The 23,604-nt window shown below is 32.6% G+C and overlaps 1 protein-coding gene across 1 annotated transcript; it reads right to left on the bottom strand.

The window, feature by feature from the left end:
* Window positions 1-1,220: 1,220 nt before the first annotated feature.
* Window positions 1,221-23,324, bottom strand: LOC134720180 (uncharacterized). The gene is made up of 4 exons (XM_063582817.1): window positions 22,985-23,324; window positions 13,560-13,776; window positions 11,377-11,487; window positions 1,221-3,133 (listed from the first exon to the last, which is right to left on the bottom strand). The coding sequence occupies exons 1-4, from the start codon at window positions 23,060-23,062 to the stop codon at window positions 2,697-2,699; spliced, it is 843 nt and encodes a 280-aa protein (XP_063438887.1). The 5' UTR covers window positions 23,063-23,324; the 3' UTR covers window positions 1,221-2,696.
* Between the last annotated feature and the right edge of the window lie 280 nt (window positions 23,325-23,604).

Here is a 23,604-nt window from a genome sequence, read left to right as displayed (position 1 = left end):
ATACTCCTTACATGAAACGGTTTTAAAATATGTACTATACTGTCAACGTACACAACATAATGTATACATAGACGGAACAGGCTTTCTTGGCATATATGTACAAGTGATCCACGAGATTCAATACATTTTATTTATTAATTTCAAGTTAACTATTAATTGTACGAAAGCAAAGGTTGTGATCCCCTCAAGAAGTGGTATTGAGACTACCAAACGTTTGTATTTATAAGGTTTAGATACTCTTCCTATCAATAGACTGGGATGAGAGTGCGAGACAAACTATTAAAAGTTTATAAATTTTGCGAATGTCTTTGACGAGAAATAGTGTTTCCTCTCCAGACAATATTATAAGTGCAAAAGATATTTTAAAAAGATACATGTACTTGTGTCAAGTAGTTTCATCTCTATTAATATCAACACTTGAACGACCCGTAATAATTTTTTAAAAGGCAAATTAAACCTTGCAGATATATAGTATGCACATTTAAATTTAAAAAGTACTTGTTATAAGCAAAATTTTCAAATTGACATCCTGAGCAACCATATAAATTTCACAATCGAAAATAAAACTCTTAAAAAATGAAAATGGGCATTTTTATACCCCACCTACGATAGTAGAGGGGCATTATGTTTTCTGGTCTGTGCCTCCGTTCGTTCGTTCGTCCGTTCGTCCGTCCGTCTGTGCTTTCTCAATAGACATGTACAGTTACATCAAATTATATTGTTTGATAATAATTCACGTAAGTTATCTGAAACATCCACAGTGATTTCTTGAGCATTCGTTTAACATATCTCAGTTAAGCGATATAATGGACAGGTTACCATTGTGGTGATTCCTTAAAGAAAATCATAATCAACAACACAACTTTTCCAGTAAAGAGAACAACGACCACAAAAACTGCCAGGTCTTAAGTTCTACAGATGCCCTCATCATTTGCATGACAGTTACAGTGTCAATGTTTGAAAATGAACTTTCAATTTTTGACATCGATCCTACATATAAACAATGTTAATGTGACAAAATAAAAGATGAATCTAGGTTGTGTTTGTTCTCCGAGGAGTATGGGTTTTAATGCTCTTTGATATGTTGCGTTCTATAAGACGTTGTTCCAAAACGTTGAACATGTACATTTGTACTAGACAAATGTTTTCCAATAAAGCATGACGAGGTCACTAACAATAGGTACTATGCGTCCAATTAATTCAAAATATAATAAAACTAATTACAGTTAAAATATTTATTTTCTCAATCTTTAGATTTTAAAATATTTTTAAAACCTGTTAACCTTAAATTATGACAGTCATGTATAAGTTACATAAGCTTATTAGAATCCTGTGGATGTAATAAGAGTTACACTAGTTACATACTAAGTAGATGGTGTTGAAGTGAGGTTATAGTGTATATAATGAAATGTGTACTCAATACTACATGTATAAAACGAAAAAAATTAAAGCTTGCAAGTTGTAAATATGGTATATTTTATAAAAAAAATCGCAAAATACCCTGAACATTTCAACACTAAATTTTGGAAAATTTAATAAACACACACTTCTTGTCCTAACTTTTTTAAGACTTCGACTTAAAACGGATCATAACTAAAATGTGGTTCAGAAATTAAATCTCAAATCGGGGTGGGGGGGATTTATATCATTATTAGGCTTAATAGAATTGAATGTGATTGTTTTTGCGACAAAAAATCAGCGATTCGACATTAAGCATCAAAATTAGACAATATGGCAACACGGTCATCTTTCTAGCAGTCAATTCCTACATCAACGAAAATAACTAGAGTCCAGCTCATATCATATCGATTATTTAATAAAAACAGAAACACTAAAAATATGCATTAAAAAAGGAAACCATGTATTTTAAGCCAATCTATCAAAAAATAAAACACTATCACGTTTACTTCTTCTTCACAAAATGTACTTTGATGCACATCTATGCATGACAATTCATTTATATTCATAAAAATCAACCCAATTCTAAAAAAAATTAAACAAGAGGTTTATGCGATTACGTTTAGGTATACTGATTGTCGTAAGGATGAACTTATAGCACGTTATGGTATAGTATGCATTTTCCATGTTTTAACTATGCAACCTCGGATTATATAAAAAGTCCACATTTAAGACTAGAAATAAAGTTTTACTAAGATAACAACAGCTCTCTCATAATGATGATTATAATTAAGATACTATACAACCTTCGATTGATGGAGCTGTTTGACTTATAATTCCTATTTTAGCTGTTTAAACAGTTTATAATCAAATCATAAAATAACGCATACCAAATATGTGCACTAAAACATTGGAATAATATAGATTGATGGGACTATGATAGTTGTTATCCATTCGTTTGATAAGAGACCTTTCATTTTGAATTTTGCCTCGGAGGTCGTTTTTTATGATTTAACTTTTCATCTTTGGAAATAGAACAACTGGTATATGTTGGGATTCAACCAAAAAGTTAAAAGTCACAAGAAATAAATGTGGAAAAAACGTTAACATAATTTAAAGTACATTAATTACTTAAATAAAACACTTATGTAATTTTCCTCTACTTTCTATTATAATAATAACAAAAGGAACACATTATCCAAAAAGGCATGTGTTTCAATCTAGCACTATCAACATAACAATCTGTATATGTATTTATAAATGCATATTAGTTTCTACGATTGTTTTTCATCATCCAGTCAAAAGATTTCTGTTTTTTCTTTTTCTTTTGAGTTGCGATTTTTGTCCAGTCCGTTTTCGAATGTTATCTCTTCTAAATCTTCCTCTTCTTTTTCTTTCCGGTACCGATTTTCATATCTTGAAGTCACCAGCTTTTTATAAAGATACACACGTAGTTTATATATGCCAAACAATAAGAAATGAGACAATGGAGTTGAAACAAATATAAATAATAACGACAGAACTGTAGTTGTTCCAGGCTTTGTCCAGTTTAAAAACTGATAGAGTATTCGTCCACTAGCCAGGTAATACATTACGTTAACAAAGATGTAAAAGATGGATGACAACACTGCCATATAAAAATGTTGAAATTTGATTGGTTTAGCTGATACCATTACAAGCAGCAATATGTGGACAAGGTTTATCCCGTGCTTGTTTATGGTTGAGGCTTTTGTAGCTGAAAAATAATTATATTTCATTTTAGATTTTTTCATTGACGAAATGATCCGACAAGGACATTGGCGTTTAAAAGCATAACAAAATAGATTAAATTAATAATAAAATGTGTTTGAAACATAATAATAATGTCTAACCATACTACGACTCATAACGCACAATATATTTACTAAAATACCAATTGAGACGCTGTTTGCAATGTAAAAGTATAATTTTAGAAAACGTAGCTATATAAACGGATGTCACAGTGATGGAAGCTTTATATCTTTAAACTTTCAATTTTCATCATACACACAACTAACAATAACTGTATTAAATATAAACAAACACATTTTGTTTTTATCTGTTTGGACCACGCAACAACGTGTACTGTACATAATGCAAAACCAAAGTATTATACCGCATCCGGAAACAACATCTGATAGAGGACTCCGATTCTACAGTGTTTCGGTAGTTACAATATTTGAAAAGGAACTAATCACTCATGTTTCAAAGATAACAAAATCCTGTTTAGATCCATTATGATTGTTCAGTAAATGTTTAGATCTTCCCATTTTGCATGTACTTTTTTGTCCATTTTTCAGTAAAAATCAAATTGTTTCGACTCATTATGTATACTAGTATTGTTTATATAATTTTTCTATGAACTACAGTTTTTGATAAAATTTAAGATAGGATTTTTGGTTAAAACATACACCGTTTAATTCAAGCGGTAACCCGGCAAATTTGATCTTGTTCGTAAAATTAATGATCCTAGTATATCAGTCTCCAAGAAACATAAACTACCTGATTTACTCTTTTTCTTTAAAACGTACGAATTTTCCCGAATGATATTGACTGCAATGAGTCTGGATGTGTAAGCCGGGGTGTACATGTATGCTTAGCAGCAGACACGTTTCCTGTATACGCATGGTTTCGCTCCTTTTTGGAGTAATACAATTCTACCAGTTTTTTTCTTAAATTGTATACTGCTCCTATTTATTTTCTCCTTATTTTCAATTTCAAACCTCAAAATGACAATTGTTATGCGAAACGAAGGGGGTGCATGTTGTATAGCCTTTAAAAAGCTGTTCTTCTTCGTTTTAAAAACTTGTCATTACTGGTTGTCTATAGTTAATTCTGATTGCTCACATGAGATCTGTCGTCACTGGGCTTCCAACATGTTGTATATTTCTTTTTATGTTAACATTATTTTTTCACATAAATCATCTTGGCTGGAGGCAATCTTTGATATTACAAAAGAGCATACAGCTATACCAATCAAAAGATTTGAAATAAGACATGAGCCAAAACTGCCAAATCTCAATTGCTTGTAATGCTTGCTTCCAAAAGATTGTATGTAAACAAGAAAAGTGTGTTATAATGGCTTCTGGGATCAAATACTTGTACATTTCTTTATTTCTGTTAAACAAAGTTTAGTCTTTGTGTAATCCACAAACGTCCTAGTATTCATTTCACTGCCATTTACAAAAATGTTCCAGATCATATACGACATTTTGGAAGCATTAGTTTCAACCAAACTTTCGAAGCCTGTTTGTAAAATGATTTTTTAATTGAAAAAATTGTAATTTACTACATTTCGGAATCCCAGCGACGCTGTACTATCAACATTTAATATACTCACATGTCGCTAGCATGGCCAAATAAAGTAGAAATTTAACTTAATGCTAGTCTAATATACTCACATGTTGCTATCATGGCCCAATAAAGTAGAAATTTAAGGTAATTCTAGTCTAGTAATATACTCACATGTCGCTATCATGGCCCAATAAAGTAGAAGTTTAACGTAATGCTAGTCTAATATACTCACATGTCGCTATCATGGCCCAATAAAGTAGAAATTTAACGTAATGCTAGTCTAATATACTCACATGTCGCTATCATGGCCCAATAAAGTAGAAATTTAACGTAATGCTAGTCTAATATACTCACATGTCGCTATCATGGCCCAATAAAGTAGAAATTTAACGTAATGCTAGTCTAATATACTCACATGTCGCTATCATGGCCCAATAAAGTAGAAATTTAACGTAATGCTAGTCTAATATACTCACATGTCGCTATCATGGCCCAATAAAGTAGAAATTTAACGTAATGCTAGTCTAATATACTCACATGTCGCTATCATGGCCCAATAAAGTAGAAATTTAACGTAATGCTAGTCTAATATACTCACATGTCGCTATCATGGCCCAATAAAGTAGAAATTTAACGTAATGCTAGTCTAATATACTCACATGTCGCTATCATGGCCCAATAACACGGTGTATATTCATAACGCTTCCTTTCCGATAGAATCGGCGTTTTTGCTTCCTTTCCGATACTTTAACGCTTCCTTTCGGAGTTTCGATGACGACATCGCACAGGATCACGATATTAAAATGAATAATGCTACCGTCAAGAGTTAAGTTAAATAAAAATATGTAGCTCACGGAATATTTGAATGTTTTGTCTTAATTTATACCAAGTTGATTTCATTAAGAAAATAATATAAACCAGTTCAAACAGTTCCATAATCTCAGCGTCGTTGACGATGACAGATAAAAAATACATTCGTTTGCTCAGAAACTATTTTAAAAAACATACAGCATATTGATTCGCAAGCTTTTCATTATATTTTAACTTATCAAATGGTTTTACCTTGTCCCGCTAACCTGAAACATCCGTATATCTCTTTTTCTTTAAAATCAAGGAAACACTTCCTTTCCGATAAATCAGTCCCAGCGTCAATTTTGGAAACGCTTACTTTCGGAGTCTAAGGAAACGACTCCTTTCAGATTCACATAAAAGTAATGCTATTTTCAAATAAAAATGTAGCCGTGCGCACAAGGCTAAGAAACAATCACGACTTTAGCTTATTGTTTTACGATATAAAAAGTATAAGATATAGAATTTATAACATTGAGACAACATTTCATTAATATTTAACATGATAAAATGTCACCGTAAATGATCATATTTTCAGTGAGGGCTGCACCTCCCATATCCTTTCTCATACATAAGCAACATTGTTAGGCACAACTTTGTATGTTGGCATTATTTAAAGAACAAGGGCAGATTATCAATGAAACCTATCACGTGGCATTTAATAGTTAGAGTCCGTGGCGGATCCAGAAATTTTCATAAGTGGGGGCCCACTGACTGACCTAAGAGGGGGCCCGCTCTAGTCACACTTCGAGATTTCCTATATAAGTAAAAAAAAAATCCCAAAAATGGGGGTCCGGGCCCCCTGCCCCCCTAAATCTGCTTCTGAGAGTAAAAGACTAGTCGACCCCCGGGGTCTGAATAATGTGCTCGACGTATGTTGACATGTCTATTATTCGAACTGTTACCTTGTGAGATAGCACGTTGAAATTACGACCTAGTACAAAGCGGGGTTCATATTCCTTTTTCATTATCATGTTTTCTTCCTGAATATGCACCTGACTTACTTTAGTTTAAACATATTTATTTATAGTGCACTGGGAAACAAGCTATTGCAACGTATATATAAAATCCCTCTACGCTTTGCATTATACTTGCCACTGGACGTTAAATATCCCTCCATCTATCGTCATCTGGAGACTCGTCATTGAAGGTCTAATTGAAAAGTTAAAAAACGTTTTTAACAAATGACATGGGTAAACTTTCTTTGTTCTTACTGTGCTATAATCTGGATAATGCACAGCAAAGGTGTGCATTATAGCTACCTCAGATATACTGCACAGTTCAAATCTTTTTTTACCTTATAAAAAATTCTTCCCACAACTAGACTTGTGTGGTTCTCTTTGAAAATTATTTCCGGTACCCAAGCATATTATAAACAAGAATTAGATGGATGCTATTATTTAAAAATAGAAAAGAACGAAAAGGGGAATTTAGACAAAAACAAACCCTCTCCTATTAAATAATTTGTTTAGTTAGAACACAAATTTTACAAATGGTGATTGTGGTATAAAGAGAAGACAGCTTTCTAATGGACACTTTGTATACAGAATAACAATTAATTCCTATAATTTCTAAATTTCTGCAGATCATATAACAATGTGAAAGTATTAAGATATTGAAAAACCGTGTATTTCAGTACCAGTCTTTGTCAGAATCAGGCAATGTAGGTAAATATCAAAACATGATTAGAAAAAAAACACCGAGCTAATCATACTATTTAATACTAACCATCGTCCTGAGTTAAAAATAATTGGTCTTTCGTTTGTGCGTGTCTGGTAATATCAAATAACTTGGTTAGAAAATTGGTTAGAATGATAGCAAATTATAGCAAATTACAGAGTTATCTCCCCTTATTTGTTAATTTCTAGTGCATTTCAACCAAATTGTATCTTCTATTACCAGAACAGAAAACGGAAATAAATGTTATATTTGTCCACTACATTTTATTAACTGAAAACAATGTCAAATTGTGTGGGTTTTTTTGGTCATGTTTTCACCACTGCCTGATTCTTAGGTAGACTGGCACTTAATACGCAAACACTAGAACCTAAAGTATCTACCCTTGGTGACTTCTGCATAAAGGATATTAGAATAATCGTTTAGCTCTTTGTATATTTTTTTCTCCTGAACAACAGGTATATATAAAAAAAAAAGAAGATGTGGTATGATTGCCAATGAGACAACTCTCCACAAGAGACCAAATTGACAGTCACACAGACATTAAAACAACTATAGGTCACCGTACGGCTTTCAACAATGATCAAAGCCCATACCGCATAGTCAGATATAAAAGTCCCCGATAAAAAATTCAAACGAGAAAACAAACGGCATTATTTTAATAAAAAAAGAAACGAAAAATTACAGGCTCCTGACTTGGGACAGGCACATACATAAATAATGTGGCGGGGTTAAACATGTTAGCGGGATCCCCCATCCCCCCCCCTTAACCTGGGTCAGTCGTGTAACAGTGCAACATACGAACAAAGTTTTAAAATAAGTTGAAAAGGCCTAACTTATATAGTTTTTATATTCGGACATAGGATGAGAGGATCATATATATTTGTTTTTTTTCTCTCTCACATGATAAGTAATTTATAAACTTATCAGTGTAGGGACTATATCATTTGAGAGATCAACTGTGCAATGTATCAGACATTTTAAAAGAAAACATATCTGAATTTATCTACAATTATCTTTCGGAATTTCCATGCTTTTTATATGAGGACAATAAATGGTTACTACAACTTGTAGATTGTATTCATCATTCTTGTATACAATATACGAAATGGCTGTTCTTTTGGCTAGCCGGGAAGACAACAAAAATGCAACAACAACGCTTAAATTGTTGTTTTTCATCTGGAAAAGTTTGATGCCTTTATATCAAGATTAATTTAATAGTTCTTTTGGTCCAGGCGCTTCAGAGAAGTGTAGAAAGTTAATGGACAACGGACACCACTACGCATTATTTCCCGCCAAGAACTATTTTAAATCGGTATTTTAAACTAAATATGAGAACTTTCCGACTACACGAAGAGAGAAAGAAACAGAAGAGGAAAATAATCTTGTTTTTGTTTTTTATAGAAATTCTCATAGATTTAATACACGAAATTTCAGTCAGACTAGAGGCAAGTAGAATTTCTAAGACGTGTTTCAGAATAATGTTACTTTATATTTTTAGTTCCCTACCAACGAAGTTGAAGGGGGCTTAAGGTTTGCACTCTGTCTGTCCGTCCGGCAAATCAGCTTTTCACACAATTTAGTCATGCTTGAAGATATTGGTTTAATAATCGGATTATTTGTAGGTGTAGGACTACCAATTAATGCACCAATTCAATTAAGAACGCGTGTGAAAGTAGTACTACCCTGTAAAATATAGCACTTTTAATGTCATTTTTTTATTAATCTATCATACACATATGCAGAAACTGGGTCGGCCTATTCAAGGGCTCCTAGAGAAAAATAATGAGGGGTGTCACGGGCTTTGACTAAAGGTCTTGTAGAGAAGAAACAGGCGCTTCTTTTGCGCAAGGTATCGATGGCCTTAGTTATGTTCAAAAATCTGAAACTAGATCTCAAAATTTGAAAAAAATGTCAAAAAAACAGGGGGTTGGCCTATTTCAGGGCTTCTACAGAAAAATAATGAGGGGTGTCACGGGTTATGACTATATACTAGGTCTTCAAGAGGAGAAACAGGCGCTTCTTTTGTGCAAGGTAACGAAGGACGCTTTGTTCAAAAATCTGAAACTAGAGCTCAAATTTGAAAAAAAATATATATATATTTCACGTATTTTCGTGTTTTGACGTTTTATTTATCGTTTTCTCGTGTTTGCCTCAATATGCGTGCTTCGTGTTTCCCCTCATTTATTTTCCGTGTTTCGTGTCGGTGCTCTTTATTTATTCTCGTGCATGTACCGCATTTGATAAAAAGACTGTGTGTTATAATACCTTCTGAAACTGGTGTAATCTAATAGAAGGTGATGTATATTGTTACCATTCTACTTTTGCAATATGTATGGTATAAATGAAGTCCATCAAATCACTATGAATAATATTTGTTTTTAAATAAGATGCAAGTATAGCCGGCGCTAAGAGCTAAAAGACCGCAAGGTCTTCATGTCCATTTATAATGGCTGCATAATCTCCAATTACGGTTCTGGTACTTTTTCCCTGATATTTACGATTTTATTTCTCGTGCTTCGTTTTACCCGATTTTTACTTTTCGTGCAACGTTTTTTCGATTTTTATTTCACGTGTTTCTGTGTTCAGTACCGCCCTTCACCACAATCTTAAAATGTTTATTTTAAAATATTTTTACAACATAATGCTGAAAAATCAATGCTCATCAATGCTAGTGTGAGATCTATCGTTTTGACTTTTAATAATACGCCCCGGGACATCAAAATGTTTAGACATATTTGCATTTATCCACTGTCTGACCGTTGGTATAAACATTTTTATTTTATCTGAAAGGATGCGTTTCGTAGTAACTTTAATCTTAAAGGAAGCGTTTCCAAACTCTGAAAGGAGGCGTTTTGGTCGATGTTCAGAAAAAACTCAGTTATTGCATGCATTGAAAGGTTAGGAATCTTACAATATATACAAAACGAAAACTCCGAATTTATTTTATAATCTAATAAATTGTATATTGTGTTAAACGGTCAATTGTTCTTGCATTCATGACTTTTATTCTTGATAAACTTGTTGTACTCGTCGACGCTGTTGTTGTGTTAACCCGCATGCTTTCTGTAATCGATTGTAGACATTAGCAAATCTTATTTTGGATACTTGTTTGTGTACTTTGTTCCGTCACCTATCAATTCTTTCAAGAATATTAGTATTTCATTGATAAATTAGAGTAAAAGGACACTACTATTCAATCGATGTAATCATTTCCTGTGTACAGTATCAGAAAGGGTGCGTTTTCTGAATCGGAAAGGAAGCAAAAACGCCGATTTTATCGGAAAGGAAGCGTTATGAATATACACCGTGAATAAAGTGGAAATTTAACGTAATGCTAGTCTAATATACTCACATGTCGCTATCATGGCCCAATAAAGTAGAAATTTAACGTAATGCTAGTCTAATATACTCACATGTCGCTATCATGGCCCAATAAAGTAGAAATTTAACGTAATGCTAGTCTAATATACTCACATGTCGCTATCATGGCCCAATAAAGTAGAAATTTAACGTAATGCTAGTATAATATACTCACATGTCGCTATCATGACCCAATGCTAGTCTAATATACTCACATGTCGCTATCATGACCCAATGCTAGTCTAATATACTCACATGTCGCTATCATGGCCCAATGCTAGTCTAATATACTCACATGTCGCTATCATGGCCCAATGCTAGTCTAATATACTCACATGTCGCTATCATGTCCCAATGCTAGTCTAATATACTCACATGTCGCTATCATGGCCCAATGCTAGTCTAATATACTCACATGTCGCTATCATGGTCCAATAAAGTAGAAATTTAACGTAATGCTAGTCTAATATACTCACATGTCGCTATCATGACCCAATAAAGTAGAAATTTAACGTAATGCTAGTCTAATATACTCACATGTCGCTATCATGGCCCAATGCTAGTCTAATATACTCACATGTCGCTATCATGGCCCAATGCTAGTCTAATATACTCACATGTCGCTATCATGGCCCAATGCTAGTCTAATATACTCACATGTCGCTATCATGGCCCAATGCTAGTCTAATATACTCACATGTCGCTATCATGGCCCAATGCTAGTCTAATATACTCACATGTCGCTATCATGGCCCAATGCTAGTCTAATATACTCACATGTCGCTATCATGGCCCAATAAAGTAGAGTAACTTGTACAGCTGCATGTCCACATATATTCAAAGTTATCCACTGTACTTTTATATACCATGGCAAATATTTTATTCTACCTGAAAAAAAATGAATACTATTATATACATATATCTAAAACATTTTCTTTTGCTAAAATTTCTAATTAGTCTGTTGAAATAAAAACCTGTGCTTCTGTTTGGTTATCGCTTTTAACCTTCTTGCCGAAATAATTGTCGAAGAACTTTTATCGATAAAACATCTCCATTGAAGTTCCATCAAAACCCTGTTAAGCTTGTAATTCTTTTTTTTCTTTTTTTTCTTGACAGGAATGTTTCATAATATCATTATTTCAGAGATGAATATGACACGTATCTATTTTACAAAATAGCATCGATGCTGCATCTGACGATAATACTTACGTGTTCTGGCTCTAGGACTTTTATTTTAAAAATCTGTTTTTTAATTAGTAGTTTTGCAGATTTTGTAATTTCAACCATAATCAAAGAAAAATCGAAATTACTGTACAATAATCTCAATCGGTAAGAGATAACCCAATTTTAAGGTTTAAGATAAATGTTTGGCTGAATTTCGTACAATATTAAAATATTGGATTATTGAGCATGTATTGATGAACATTGCCATGAAATACGTTGAATAGGGTTACACATGGTTCTAGTGGTGCTTGAGAAGTCAAAATGCAATTTAAGTACCAGTGATTATTAAAACAAAATAGTTTTAACAAGTGCAGATGACAAACGATAAGATATATCTACAATTCAAACTTATAAATAGAATTGACAAGGTATACATACATGTATGAGGAAAATAATGGTTGGGGCCGCCTCTTTTAAAAAAAGTTGCAGATAAAAATTAAAGAATGAACGATTTGAAAAGAACGTCAAATAGAAAAATAAGCATTTAACATGGCTTCAATATTTTGATTCAAATATAGTCTTGACATTTTTTACATTTAAAATAAATAACCTATACTGTTCCAATATAGATCTGTTTCTTTATGTATGTATACCAGTGGATGTCAAATTTTCTATTTCTGATAGTAAGAAGGCATTCGATTGCACCTGACTGCATTTTTGTTTGAAGTGACTAAAAGTACAGTATTTGTCAGATTACTAAGACAAAAAAGTCAACTTCCCTTTTCAAAAAAAATAACGGAAGTAAGCATAGTACATAAGTATATCTAAATGTATGTTAATTACACACGGACTTTCTATTTAAAAAGTAAATGGCTGCATGTTAAAATCAGCATCCGAAAATCCAAATATTCACCTTTAAAATAAGTACGTTTTCAAGAAAGGTCGTATTAATCTGTCTTTAAATAAGAACAAGCGGAAAACGTTAAAGCCAGGAAACGTAATTTAATTGCACAAAACAGCTGATTCGAATGAAAACGACCTTCAGAGGAAGTAAGCGTTCAATTAAGATTTTGAATATGATACATGAACAATGTAGTGTACATGCCATAAGGTGCACAGGAAATCCTTATTCGACGAGATTGTAAGTTCATTTTGTATCTTCCATATAACGCCAACCTTTTCGGGTTTTATTCAAATATATAATTGATCGTGATCAATTATGTGTGGTCGTATTATAAAAACCGAAAAAAAATATATATATGGGACACCTCCGATAATTAGGATTTTCATAATTAAACGTCGTGTGAAATTTTCAACAGATGTTTGTATTGATATCAGCAAATCCTTTTCAATATTAACTGATTTCTCCTTTTTAGAGGCATGGCATTTTATTTGTGGAAATAAAGATAAAATGATACTAATTTTTCTAACTTATACTTTCTGTTGGTAGAAAATATTTTAATAATATTTTATTATACATTCATACTATTAATATTAACTTTATACCTATGTTAAATAATTTATAATTTATAAGCCAGATCTTGTTAAAAGAGTCCAGTTTACCACGTCCCAATTACGGATATTTGAAATAGGTCCCAAATTTTATAATTGTTACCATCTTTTAATCATAAACTTTAAAGCCTCTGTATTTTTTTCAAGAATATTATTCTTCGACTTCTTCCAACAGGAAAAATATGCAAAACAAAATCTACCCTAAATTTACATTTATTGGAATATACATCTATATACATGTACAATCTAAATTTCAGATTTTAACCTAACCAAACTCCTCTTACCATTTGCTATGTCTGGCCTCAAGCAGCATACATATAGACAGCAGACAAAATCTACCAATGTCAAAAATGCCAAAGCCAGGTAACTTAGATTGGTCAACAGCAGCATCCATTTTCCAGGTGCATTAGTTAGACTCCAGTATGCTTCTATCAATATCCATATCAGATGATAGGCTAACCAAAGTGCTGCCCAAATAACATATAAAATCTGTGGTCCATGCTGGAAAATACAATACATATAAGTAAGAAAAAATATAAGTAACGAAGTCTATACAACAGTACACCAGCTTATTTCAGACATGATAGATGGTATAATACCATTAATCAAAGATAATGTAAACTGAAAGTGCCTTTTAGTAACTGACACATCGATAAGATATGTTTATATGTTTTGGTTTTCAGCATCTTGTAGTGACAATTAAACTGTTATCATTCTGGGCACTGAGATTAATCAATAAATCTATTTCCAAGTTTGTCATCGATCTGTCACGAAAATAGCGAATCAGAAATGATAAAAATAATTCAGACTTAAGAAATTCAATTAAGGGCGCTTCTAAAATATATTTTTTTTTGGAGAAAATAAAATGAGTAATAGATCAAACAATTTGATGTGCATGTAGACCAGGTACATATGAGATATACTGTTCCCTGTGTAGACTAATATCCGTTTTAAGGGAATGTGAAATATTGGACTTTTAACAGTTAAACAATGATAGTTACATGTGTAGGAAAAAGGCTTACAATCATACAAATGTACAATAGTGCAAAAAAATGAGTCACTGTGATAAAAAAAAGTGTTTAAGTCTTCGAAATACCAAATATTTCGTAGAGAAATTAAATGTTTGTACCTTTTTAAGATGGAGGACCTTAAATTAAAGTCACTTTTGAATGAACACATTCTCATACATGCAATAGCATGGATTGTTCACATTTTTACCAGAGTATTTACTAAAATAAAAAAAACAACACATTTAGATACAAGTAATCACATCTCCTTCTGGTTTAATCCTTGGTACTCCTCGGTTTAACATACATGCATGCAGTACACCCTTCGCCTATGTCAGTGAAGTGCACTCTTTCGGGTATAAAACACATGACACAGGTTTGTTATAGAGCATTATACGATATGATAGCAATTACCAAAATACACGTCAAGTACAATGTACATGTTGCATGGAGAACAATATAGAGTCGGATAACTCAGCATACACTTATAGTAGTGTAGTATTGTATAGCAATGATACCTTTGGGTGTAAAATACATACACCGGATGCGGGAATTTCTGGCTGCATTGAAGACCTTTTGGTGACCTTCTGCTGTTGTCTGCTCTATGGTCGGGTTGTTGTCTCTTTGGCACATTCCCCATTTCCATTCTCAATTTTAATTTTACATATATATTTGTTGTAGAGCATTTATTTTGACGATAGCAAATCAGTGGCGTACAAGTAGCATTGAGTACTATAGGTGTCAGACCACCAATTACTCCCTCCAATTAGAACGTACTCCTTAGTACTCGGACAAAAAAAAAGTGCATTTGATGTCATTGTTTCCTTTTACTTTATTTGTTACTGACCAACAAATTGGCAGAAATAAAACTTTTGGTGGAAGAGAAATATATTCAGACCATTTTGGGCCAACATTTACTTGTCTATGAGTTTGCATTCAACATTGAGGATTAATGCACTCCATATAATAATTAAAGATTTCCAGAAAACCAGGGGTTATTTTAGTGGTACCTCTATTCGGTACACCTCTTCTTTCTTATATGATTATAAAGGTATGTTGAAAATTGATATGTAGAAAACTGATACATGTACAATTCAGGATATACCTGGTTTCTATGAAGTTAAACTTAAGGTAAAATATTTAGAAAGCTGTGAAAATTGCAAAATTTGGTTGAAAAGAAAGGCACTTTTAATTGGTGGTCTGACACCTATATATAGTCGGATAACTAAGTAGTGAAAAGATAGAAATACATTTATCTCTTTAAAAGTGGAGATTTTATATAAGCTATTTGTAAAAATAAACTAAATCCGCGTCAATCCTATGGACAACTTGACCGAGAAAAGGGGCACGTGTATTACATGTGTTGACCGTTAGTACAGTATATTATAAGTGAATGAGATAATCCGGATACATATGTCTCTTGAGGAGTTTCCTGTACTATTTATGTCATCACTTGAATGGGACATATAATAAACTTATGAAGCTGGATGGGTAATTTAAGAAAAACTTTAAGGATGTTTATATTATAATATAATAATTCATAAATATTTATATCTCAAATGTAAAACCATATGATTGAAAATTACTACGTTCTTTATTAACTTAGTTGTTGTCAAAAAGTTTATTAATGCCCTTAACTAGATATCTAAAATAAATGTTTGTACAAATTTGTTTTGCTTTTTCTGTGTTGCTATTTCAAAAATTCATATTGTTCTAGTGTCATCTTGCTTACATCATGTAATTTTTTTTGGTAATTTATTAACCTGCATTTAAAAGGAAACCCCAAACTCTTCCGTACAAAGTAAAGTCAAACTCATCGATCAAAAAAAAACTGACAACGCCATGGTTAACAAAGAAAAAGACAAACCGACAGATAAAAGTACACAAGATACAACACAGAAAACTAAAGACTAAACAATACGAACCCAACAAGTGATATCAGGTGCTCCAAAGATAAACAGATCCTGATCCACATATAAAATATACCTATATAGTGTAAACAGAAGGAAAACAAACAGTTAAAAAAACACTTACAACAACAAAGGATCGAACACGAATCTAGACATAACAAGCCAACTCAAATGTTCCGATAGTTAATTCCTGCTCCAATAGTGAACAATTTACAAAGGTTAACTCAAGTGTTCCGAAAGTTAATTCCTGCTCCAACAGTGAACAATTTACAAAGGTTAACTCAAGTGTTCCGATAGTTAATTACTGCTCCAACAGTGAACAATTTACAAAGGTTAACTCAAGTGTTCCTATAGTTAATTCCTGCTCCAACAGTGAACAATTTACAAAGGTTAACTCAAGTGTTCCTATAGTTAATTCCTGCTCCAACAGTGAACAATTTACAAAGGTTAACTCAAGTGTGCCTATAGTTAATTCCTGCTCCAACAGTGAACAATTTACAAAGGTTACCTCAAATGTCCCGATAGTTAATCCCTGCTCCAACAGTGAACAATTTACAAATGTTAACTCAAGTGTTCCGATAGTTAATTACTGTTCCAACAGTGAACAATTTACAAAGGTTAACTCAAGTGTTCCTATAGTTAATTCCTGCTCCAACAGTGAACAATTTACAAAGTTTAACTCAAGTGTTCCTATAGTTAATTCCTGCTCCAACAGTGAACAATTTACAAAGGTTAACTCAAGTGTGCCTATAGTTAATCCCTGCTCCAACAGTGAACAATTTACAAATGTTAACTCAAGTGTTCCGATAGATAATTACTGTTCCAACAGTGAACAATTTACAAAGGTTAACTCAAATGTTCCGATGATTAATTCCTGCTCCACAGGGAACAATTTACAATCATGGGATTAAGTAGTGTTCGATGATAATTCATCAAAAAGGAGAGAAAGATGTGATCTTGGATATATAACAGATGAAATATTTCGATGCATCATCTATAACCCAGATTTTCAGTTATGGTCAATGGAAGTCATAATTTGACGTCGATTTTGCTTCCATGTGTTAACAAGTAATAATTGCATCTCGAAAGCTTGTAAACAGCTCTAACAGCTTCATTGCAAGATACAAACAGAAAGCTCTAGAAAAGAGTATCAACTGGATTGCCACGAAGGAATGAAAAGTGCACAACAGGAAAATTAAAATAATCTTTTGTAACCGTCGATATTTAGGTGAAATCAATGTATGCATTAAACAGTCCTAGTTGTATTTGAGGTCTCCTTAATTTTCAAGTTTAATGAGTATATACATAGATATTATAGGAAGATGTGGTGTGAGTGCCAATGAGACAACTCTCCATTCAAATTACAATTTAAAAAGTAAACCATTATAGGTTAAAGTACGGCCTTCAACACGGAACCTTGGCTCACACTGAACAACAAGCTATAAAGAGCCCCAAAATTACTAGTGTAAAACCATTCAAACGGGAAAACCAACGGTCTAATCTATATAAACAAAACGAGAAACGAGAAACACGTATATATTACATAAACAAACGACAACTACTGTACATCAGAGTCCTGACTTAGGACAGGTGCAAACATTTGCTGCGGTATTAAACGGTTTAATGGATCCAAACCTTCTCACTTTTTCTGAAACAATAGCATAACATCACAACATAGAAAAACACACGATAAAATATCAATTGGCAGACGTAATTCATTGAATCAAAAAACGTATGATTACACAATGAATGTATGTTCACCTTTTAATGTATTTACAATCTTATTTATTCATCAAAAGTTATATACAATCAACATTCGCGTGTATATGTTCTCTTTTTAATATATTATCAAGCTTACTTATTTATCAAAAGATAGATACAATCAAATATTCGCGTAAGAAAAAAACCCATTCCCTCATATGCAAGTTGTCCAAAATTATAATCAGATCTATAGTGTGAGTCTCGTATAGAATCAGAGTATAAATAAATGTAATATGGCTATAAACATGTTTGAATTAACATTAACTTGTGAAGTTTTTTCTTTATATCCCAAAGTGAGTTCCTTGATCGTTAAAAACGAATAATCTCCAATTTGATCATCTGTCCATTCAAAACAAATTTTAATTAAGGAATGACTGTAATATTTTTTCTGTCTATTCGAAATAAGAAAAAAATGTGGTGTATTTCACTCATTTCTTTTAATTCAATTCTTAAATCAATTTTAAACTGGAGGAAACCATGAAAAAACGTTGATAATGTCACGGTCACCTTACTAAATTATGTCTATGAGCTGATTAACAAAACAACGTCAGCCAATCAAAAGACGCTTTACATTCAAAATTAAACCATTTCTTAATAGAACATATTCAAACGTTGTTGAAATATATGGTCCATTAGTTTTCAAATTAGTCTTAAATAAAATAAAAAAATCATATGACACATATTGCTATAGTATGTAGTAAATTTTGTTAAATTAATTTTCATGAATTAATACACGTATAACACCTAACATACATGTACATGTAATTTTACAAAATAAATTAAAAAAAAATTCTCGCTTTAGTTGAAACAAGGAAGTACTAATTTGAACAAAGTTTGTATATAATAGTGGAAATAGTTTATGGAATTAAAATGAAGGTGTAGATGGGGTCTATAGAATCGTAAAAAAGGACAAATAAATAAATAAAGACCACATCTTAACTTCCTATATCTATATAGAGAATAATGAGGTGCAAAATGTAAAGAATACAGAATAATGGCAATCAATTTGAAGAATAGAGAAAATGACATCAACAATTGAAGAATACAGAAATGAGGAACCCCACCCCTCAACTTCACCCGCGTCCAGACCATCCTGATTTATACAAATAAGGGACCCCACCCCTCAACCCCACCCTCGTCCAGACCATCCTGATTTATACAAATGAGGGACCTCACCCCTCAACCCCACCCTCGTCCAGACCATCCTGATTTATACAAATAAGGGACCCCACCCCTCAACCCCACCCTCGTCCAGACCATCCTGATTTATACAAATGAGGGACCCCACCCCTCAACCCCACCCTCGTCCAGACCATCCTGATTTATACAAATGAGGGACCCCACCCCTCAACCCCACCCTCGTCCAGACCATCCTGATTTATACAAATGAGGGACCCCACCCCTCAACCTCACCCTCGTCCAGACCATCCTGATTTATACAAATGATGAGACCCTGCTCAAAATAATAGAATTTAAAAAGAATCTGTTCAGTTAGGGCTAGAATTAACCCCCAAGTTTTCAATGTTTGTTACCTAGCATGCTGGCTTGAAATAAACCCATTTAAGAACCAAATTGCAGCTTTTATTTTTATGTCTAATGATAAAGTTGAAATAAAATTCCATAAAGTTCCAAAAGTGAACTGTGTCCTTATAATATTTTCCCTCTCGTCCATCTAGCAATGTGTTCATAGTAATAACAAATAACCAGTACACGGCCATTGAACTTTTTGTTCTTTATAATGTCTATCTACGTCTGAAGGTCAATACTATTTATTCCATTGATGATAATTATAGGGTATAATTTATTTACATACCAGTTTGTAATTTAATGATGTTACTAACACGTCAAGAAGAGATCAAGGCTTAACACGACCAGTTTGTATAATCTATACAATGATTGATGTACGTGACGTGAAAGGTACTGACCATTGAGGTTACACCCTGCTCAATGTTAATTATAGTTTTATAGTATTTCGATGTATCATAAATTAGCGCACGAAAACATTAAAGCATGTTAATGACTCTGGTATCCGATCTAAATCACGTCATTTTCTTATGAATATCTAGAAATTGTATACCCCTCATCTGAAATCGAAGCATGACGGTATCTATAGTCGTGTTTTGTAAGTTGGTTATTATTTTATAAAATATGCAGAGCTCTATGCAATGAAGGGCCAAAATCAAACAAAATTGACAAGAAGAAATTCAAACTTAATAAATAAGAAAAAGATGTCTGCTTAGGTCAATATGTATACATGTACGACCTTCAACGGTGTCCAAACATACAACAACCTTCAACCGTATGCAACATTGTAGTAAACAACGACCTTCAACGGTTTGCAAGTATGAATGACCTACCTTCAACTGATGACATGTACAAGTAGACAACGACATTCGAAGTTGAGCAACGCATATAGTGCTTTCTGAGAAATACTGTTGAGTTGGTTATCAATCCGGTCACGAAATGAAAAAAATAAAAATACCGACCTCCTACGTATATTTCAAACGGAGAGGTCTGTCAAACCCCTCGACTACATCAGCCAACTAAACGAATGAATAAAAAACGACCTGGTACATGTATTTTCCGAATTAAAAAAATTGGAAACTTTAGAAATTTTCCCTAATACAAATAATTTTATGACTCATTTGAGATTATATACTACTCTAATTTGATTTTAAACTCAGTTATTACAAAAAGTCAAAATTCTAAACACCATCGTTAAGCATGCTCTGTTCTAGAGTTGCAATTATATATACGCAACCAGTCCAAAGCTGACAATTTAGTCTAAGGGCTTTTGCAATGCAGTAAGCTTTCATAGTCATAAACAAATAATTATTATAGTTTACTTAAAAGAAGAGACTTTGGTATAACACCAATATGACTGCCACTCAACCTCTCACACTAACAGATATGTTGAGGTCAACATACTGTCTCCACCAATCGCAGAGTGTCTGTACACTATGCCAAGTTCCAAATGTGCCCGCGTCTATAAAGTTCTGAATACAGATTTATTAACAGACAGAGCTGCCAACGTATATAGTTCAGCGGAATAGTCACTACACTAAAATACAAATCGTACTAATGAACGCCTCCGGGTACGGGATATTCAAGTTTTGTGAGCATCCTCCTCCCTATACCTCAGCCAATGTGTCAGAAACAAATGTAGCAAAACGCCCAGTAAAACTCAGTTCAAAAGAAATCAGAGTTTGACGTATAAATATAAAAGGAAAACTAGCAGTTACTGACTAGTTCTTTAAACTTATAAAGAAAAGTAAGCTATATTTGCACTTGAAACGAACCCAGATAAAACCTCATTTCCAAAAATATATTGCTTATTTGTCATTTTGACTATTTTTTTAAGGAAAAGAAAGGGTATTGTGCATCAATTCACGAAACAAGTCCAGTAACCACAACAATGGTGTATGTCGTAATGACGAGGTTACAAAACCATGACATGCACATAAGTATCCCAAATTACTATATTGTAAACCCTTCAGATTATAAAATAGATTTGATGTTTTTATGTAGTCACTGCGCATGCCAGCTCAATACGGCCTCATTATCCTACACCATAAGATATAATTAACAAAATTCAATAAAAAAAACCCGCAATTTTAAACAGTATACTAGTATGTCGGTTGCCAAGGAATATCAACTATTTTCTTCTATTGTGATGGTGAGGTTTTTATTCTGCTTTGTTAAGATATTTTATTTTTATTCCATTGTTTTTATACTTTTTGTCAGTCTTTATGATTGAATTATTGAGTAATTATCATTCAAACATTTCTGAACCCCAAAGAAACTTAAATATATCTAACCCCCCCCCCCCCGAAAATTAATTTATCCTACGATATATTGTCTTGCGTATTGCTTTTTGTGTAATTGGCCAATTTGAAGACGACTCCACAAAGTTGAACAAAACATGTTGTATTGTGTTCTATTATGTTGTATTTTATTATTTCATTTCCACTAAAAATCATTGTAATCATTGTAAGAATTCAGAACCCCACAAGGTTTCACAATTGGTCACACATTTTTTTTCTATTACTATGCAAAAGAAAGAGAAAAAAATTACAAAGCAGTTACATTATCTATTAAAATCAATGCATGTCATAGTAGTTATCAAAGGTACCAGGATTATAATTTAGAAGGGAGTTAAAATTAAATTAAAATTGAAGAATTTCTATAAAAAATAACGAAATTCCAAATACATAATAAACGCATAAAACAAAAAAATATCATTGTGTTTTTTTTATCAGGAAGATTTGATAACAATTTGAGAGAAACATTACTTCAAGGGGGGGTATGATTTTTTGTCTGAATCAGAAATTTTTTCGAGCTTCGCGCAAACATAATTTAAAAAATATTTACTCTATCAACGCGGTCAATCAAATGTTTTTCTTCTATATGTAACACTATAAGGTATGGGAAAAATAAGGGTTCAGAATTTTGTTTTTGTCATTAGCTTGACTAGAATATTTGTTTTCATTAAATTGGGTATCAAATTTTTTTTTTAGACTCTGGGCTCCCCTTCCCCCCGGTACGTTAAAGGGTCGTTCCCTTTTATATGATTTCGGTTTTCTCGCAAATGCAATTCTTTCTTTGAATAATCAACATATTTTTTTATAGATACCGTACTGTTGATATTATTTTAGTTGTAACAGTTTTCAGAGATTTTTTTATAGTCATGATATATATATCTAGATAACAAATGGTAGTTCTTCTTCAGAAAACAGAATAAATTTCAATTTGACAACAAATCAAAACAAACACTGGCTAATATGTTAAAAGGAACGACATAGTATCTTGAGGGAACATCATATTTCTTCTTCTTTCATCATCATGGCCGCATTCTGCCACCGTATTTATAAAAGAACATACTATACATCAGTGAGACGAAAAAAAACTTTAAAATGCTTGTATGATATATTTTTGGCAAATTTGTATAACAAGATATTTAAGAATTATAAGTATAAATTCATGTGAAAATTGAAAAAAAACCGGAATTAAAATTTAATAAAAGGCACTTACTTGTAAAGTTACGAAATCTTGGGGACGACTATAGGCTAGTCCGAATTCCTTCAGCTTAAAATGTTCCTTCCAATGCATTTCAACATCTAAATATCCATATAATATAACTGATACGGTTAATAGTACACCAAGTTAAAATGTAAATTTACCGGACATCAATGCTTGAAAATCTTCCGCCCTCACGTTTCATTTAATGATTCACTTGAAATTAACGACTGTCAATCAATCGTTTAAAATGAAATGGTTGAATAAAATCGGAACGACATGTACACGTGAAATTGAATTGGATAGTTTTTGGTTAAAAGTCTATGATATCTTTAGTTATTGAACCCTTGATGAATCTATCGGAGTAGTATATATATATAACACACAAGTCATGATTAATCTTCTTTAAGACATTGTATAATCTTACGATTTCACGGTAATGTACAAACTTAAGACAGCCATTGTCCTGACAGTTTAATGGTCTTAACAGTTTAAATTATCCTTAAGGTTTAAATGACATAAGATCAATTCCTTAAATAATCAAGTAATTCGACCTAATAGTTTATATAACTATTAAGTAAGAATAATATCTTTCATTTCAAAATATGTTATGACACATATTTACTGTTCTACTT

The sequence above is a fragment of the Mytilus trossulus genome, chromosome 1, assembly GCF_036588685.1.
Source record: "Mytilus trossulus isolate FHL-02 chromosome 1, PNRI_Mtr1.1.1.hap1, whole genome shotgun sequence".
NCBI lineage: Eukaryota > Metazoa > Mollusca > Bivalvia > Mytilida > Mytilidae > Mytilus > Mytilus trossulus.
This window is presented reverse-complemented; position numbering and strand designations above follow the sequence as displayed.